Below are 5,112 nucleotides of genomic sequence, written 5' to 3'. Positions count from 1 at the left end.
TTATTACAAAAATATTTAACAAAAACTAACTCAATTTATTATTATTATTTCATAAGATTTCAAATCAACACCAGAAATGCTTTTTTTTTTTTTTTTTTTTCATTGAACCCCACTAGTGTACAACTATATAATGGTAATTTAAATGTTAATATTGTATTTTTGGCTCCGTTATTTTATACTCTCCTCCATATATCAACCTTCTAAATTATAGTCTATTCTCCCTTAATTAAAAGGTCTCAAAATCTTATGTAACTTTTTTAAGTAAATAAAACACTCAATAAAAAGAAATACAATTATTATAGGAAAAATTCATGGGAATAATCCCACCTTTGGGCCATTCGTTTTTAATAATCCCACCTTTGAGATATTTTTTAATAATCCGACCTTTACCCCCCATTCTTTTTTAATGGTCCCATTTTACCAGAAATTGGTTGAGTAGGTAATTTTTTTTAAAAAAAGATTAATTTACACGTGTCATTACATAATTGGTCAAATTCCAAAAAAAAAAAAATAAATAAAAAAACCCAAACCCAATTCAGCCACCACCACCCCTACCACCACCCAAACCCAAACCCTAGAACCACCATCCCCACTAGACCCGAACCCCAAAACCACCCCACCAGCCAACGCCGGCGCCGCTCAACCCCCTTCACCGCACCCTTTCCTCATTTCGACCACCCTTCCCCGCACTCCGTTCCCTTACTCCTCCCTTTTCCGAACACCCAATCCCCTGCTGCAATTTGGCTGCCCTACCCACGAACTAGCCCTAACCACCTAACCCACCACTGCACCGGAATGGCCTGAAAACCGCCCCTCTCATCTTCCCAAGCACCGAAACCCTACCCCCTCCATTTCCCAAGCCTCGAAAACCCCAAAAGAGGTGGTGTTGGTGAAGGGGGTTGATTTCGAGGTGGTTGGGGATGGTGGTTACGGAGGACAAGGAGGGGCGACGGTAGGGTTAGGGGAGGGGCGGTGGGGCCGGGATGGACGCCGGTGGAGGTTGGGGTTGAGGAGGCTGCCTGAGTGAGGGTGGAGGGGGTTGGGTGGAGATGGAGGTATTTTGTTTTTTTTTTTTTTTGTTTCTTAATTTTTTTTTTAACTTTTTTTTTACCAATGACAAGCCGCCACGTGTCATGTAACCACATGACCGGTGGGACCATTAAAAAGAATGGGGGGTAAAGGTCGGATTATTAAAAAATATCTCAAAGGTGGGATTATTAAAAATGGCCCAAAGGTGGGATTATTCCCATGAATTTTTCTATTATTATAAAGATAATATATAAAATTACCAATAATATATTATTATAGTTGTATTATACAAATATTCCAAATATAAAAGATTTTTGCTAAAAAGGGAGGGGGAGTTTTGGAGGGAAAAAACAACACCAGAAAGTGACACGTGTCATTCTCGGTGTCTGTTTTAGGATTATATTATTGATTCATATATGAGTATAAAGGACCCTTGTGACAGAAAACAAGTACTATACATAATCAGATTATATTTGCTCCAATAATTTGCACGTTTCTAATTAAGAATAAAAAACTCATGATAGTGGAACAAGAATAACATAATGATCATTTCATAGGATGATTAAAATTTTCATGTTATACTTAAATCACCAATAATCTTGAACTACCTGTAATTCAATGGAAAGTACCACTCGGCTTACTTTACTGATCGAACAGTATCAGTTACCATTAATTAAGGAGGTAAACTTACTAATCAAATTTCTCCCTTACAAAAATGGATAGAAGTTGAAAAAAGTGGAGTTTAATTATAAAGTAAGAAGGAAAAAAAAAAAAAAAAAAAAAAAAAAAAAAAAAAACTCGAATCAAATTGCACAATCAAAGAAAATACATGTACCGTGTGAAATAATAAGAGATTAAAAATTTTAATATCCTGTAATATTTGATGTTTTAAAGTGTTAAAGGAGCATTTCAACCAAAAACTTAAGTTGATGATGGAAGACTAGGACCAATTTATATACTCTATCATAGAGTATTGTATAACGACAAATCTAGGATGATATCTAAATGAGATAGTCTGTGCTTGAGATTATACTGTATGTTTTTCATACGCGGAGCAAGCATAAAAAAGAAAGTGAGGTAGTTAAAGAGAAATTAGCATCAATGCCCCAACCAACGTTTACGACCTGTAAATTCCTACCTTTGCGTCAAAAGAACAGTATCATATAGTATATGTGGGTTTCGTTACTTTGGTTTTTCTCCAAGACAAAGTTGTATGAGAATATAAGTTCAAAGGCGGATTTATAATTGATACCATATATTCTCTCCTAAGGCATTGTTTTAGTCATAAATGTTGCTCATATAAATATTTTATGTCGATTCAAATTAAACCTAGAAAATATCTAGTGCAAGTATTGTATGAGCAAGGTATTATGACCAATTCAATTTATAATTAAATTTTTTTTATGAAATACATCTTTTAATTCGTTCCTTTTGAAATCCAACCTAATTCATAGGTCGAGGTTGTGTGACAGTTGCATGATACAACTAATTGATTACATAATAGCATATGCTAATATATACAAGTATATATATTCTAAATCATTAATTGTAATTATCTTTCAATAATAATAAAAAAGAGATTAAAAATGATTCAGGGCAGACTAAGGGATTGGAGTAACGTTAGGCATGCAATCATTAATATGAATATTTTTGAAGAAAATGATCATTCAAAGATCCATGAGGTGTTCATTTTCACCCATCAAAGTTCTAAACACAAAAATTAAAACTTACTTGTGATACCCTTTTTTCTTGGTTCGTTTAGAGTGACCTATCGTACTATTAAGGGGTGACTATTTGATTCTAAGGCTCCTTTCTTATAAATCTCATTCACAACTTGAGTGGAACTGGTCAAACCGAAGGCCAAATTATTGAATCCACAAATGGACGAGGCACACAAATAACCAAAAATAATAATACGACTAGGAAGGAATAAATAAAGAACTTTATCAAATGACATAAATTCATGCATGGGAATAATATAACATCCTCGTGATTGTGAGATACATATTTGCCCATTAGGACAAGTTTTGCTTGGTATACATGAGAAAGGCATACGTATAGACTCATACTAATAATACAAGACAACATATATATCATATCATCTTGTGCACCTACAATTAATTCAAGTCAACATATATATTCCCGGCCATGATAACTAGGAATATATCTCGATCATGAGCAATAGTAATAGTAATAGCTCATACTAATTAAAGTAATAATGTCTAAGTTAGAATCAGGTGCTAAGTGCTCCTTTTACTCCTTTATAAAAGGGTTAAATTAGCTCATTTATACACCAAGCAAATCTTACACAAAACCATACATTATTATACACAAAAATTTAGTATAAACAAGCTAAGCTAATTAAGCTTCCTCAAATATAGAAACCATGCAACAACAACAAGTTTTTCAACCTCCTCAAACTCAAGGTTATACACAACATAGTTATCCTCAAGGTCCTCAACCATACCATCATCATCCTCCTCCAACTAGCTACTACCCTCATCCCCCTCCCAACCATCACTACGGCTATCCTTCGCCGTATTTTTACCCTTCGGCTCCTCCTAACTACTATAATCCCGCCCCTTTTCCTGCTGGAAGCACGTTCAACTCGGGTGGCAACACCAATGGATCCGGGATACAGAAGAATGGAGATGTCAATGTTGGTAACAGTAAGGAGAAATCCGGGGGCGTAGACATTGGTTCGATTGGTGGAAATCATGGCAATCAAGGCGGGCAACAATCTTCCGGGAATATTACTGCTGGCAACATTGGGTGTTAATCGGTCAATCACATAGTTAAAGGCCGCCTAGCTTGCTTATATATATTGATTTCGATTTCGTGGTGTTCGATCAAATAAAACTTATATGAACGTAATTTTCTACTTACCACAGTTACCAGATTGAGTGTTAAGATGTATGTGCTACGATCCCATCAGTTCCATCCGCTACATTAATGAATGAGTGTGTACTTATTTTATTTACGTACCATTAAAAATATGTGCTATATAATGTATGAATGGCTTGAGTATATATATATATATATATATATATATATATATATATATATATATATATATATATATATATATATATATATATATATATATATATATATATATATATATATATATATATATATATATATATATATATATATATATATATATATACGGGGAGGTTCCGCTGAAAACAGGGCTTATGGTGAAAACTAAAAACAGAAAATCTCAACCATCCATTGTTACTAACAAGATCTAACGGTTTTAAAAAAATAAAATAACGTAGAGTCACTATATATAAAAATAACGTAACTGTATACAAAAATAGGGTAACTATATCAATTTTTACAACATTTGTCACTATATACAAAAATAGGGTAACTATATTTACAACATTTACATTAAAGTCACTGTATACAAGAATAAGGTAACTATATCGACTAAGTTTTTGACACCATTTACATAAAGGTCATTATATACAAAAATAAAGGTCGCTATATATAAAAATAAGGTAACTACGTCAATTTTGACAACATTTACGTAAAGATTAAATAAGGAAAATCATATTGCTTAATCAATCAACCACAAAGAGTTCAAGGGAGCAATTATAGCAGCTCCAAAATAAAAAAAACCATACGAGTGCAAATAAGAAACTTGTTCTACTTCAATCCAACAAAACCCAATGTCAGCTTAGATGCAGCTTTCCACCATATCATTTTCATAAGCATTCTTAGCGCAAGTCGGAATGTTGTTGTGCTTGACTATATCTCCCTCCATTTCAATTGCCATTTGCGCAAGTTAATGAGCCACTTCGTTGGCTTCTCTGTGAACATAGCTGAACTCGAATTTGCAGGAACCTTTGAGCAATTCTCCAATGTCCCCTAAGATAGCAGCAAGCTCGTGTGTCCCCTGCTTCCCAATATCTTACAAGAGCTCAGCCTCTGCCGGGTTTCTAGAAACCCCCAAACCCAGACCACCGACACCACCGAAACCCCAAACCCAGACCACCACCGCCACCGACACCACCAAAATCCCCAAACCCAGACCACCACAACCACCGACACCCACAAAAAAAAATCAAATAAATA

The 5,112-nt window shown here is 34.5% G+C and overlaps 1 protein-coding gene across 1 annotated transcript; it reads left to right on the top strand.

Moving 5' to 3' along the window:
• The first annotated feature begins 3,415 nt into the window (after positions 1 to 3,415).
• LOC110718993 (metacaspase-1B-like) lies at positions 3,416 to 3,808 on the top strand. The gene has a single exon (XM_021897927.1). The coding sequence runs from the start codon at positions 3,416 to 3,418 to the stop codon at positions 3,806 to 3,808; it is 393 nt and encodes a 130-aa protein (XP_021753619.1).
• The last annotated feature ends 1,304 nt before the right edge of the window (positions 3,809 to 5,112 follow it).

This window comes from Chenopodium quinoa, unplaced genomic scaffold, assembly GCF_001683475.1.
Source record: "Chenopodium quinoa cultivar QQ74 unplaced genomic scaffold, ASM168347v1, whole genome shotgun sequence".
Lineage (NCBI taxonomy): Eukaryota > Viridiplantae > Streptophyta > Magnoliopsida > Caryophyllales > Amaranthaceae > Chenopodium > Chenopodium quinoa.
This window is presented reverse-complemented; position numbering and strand designations above follow the sequence as displayed.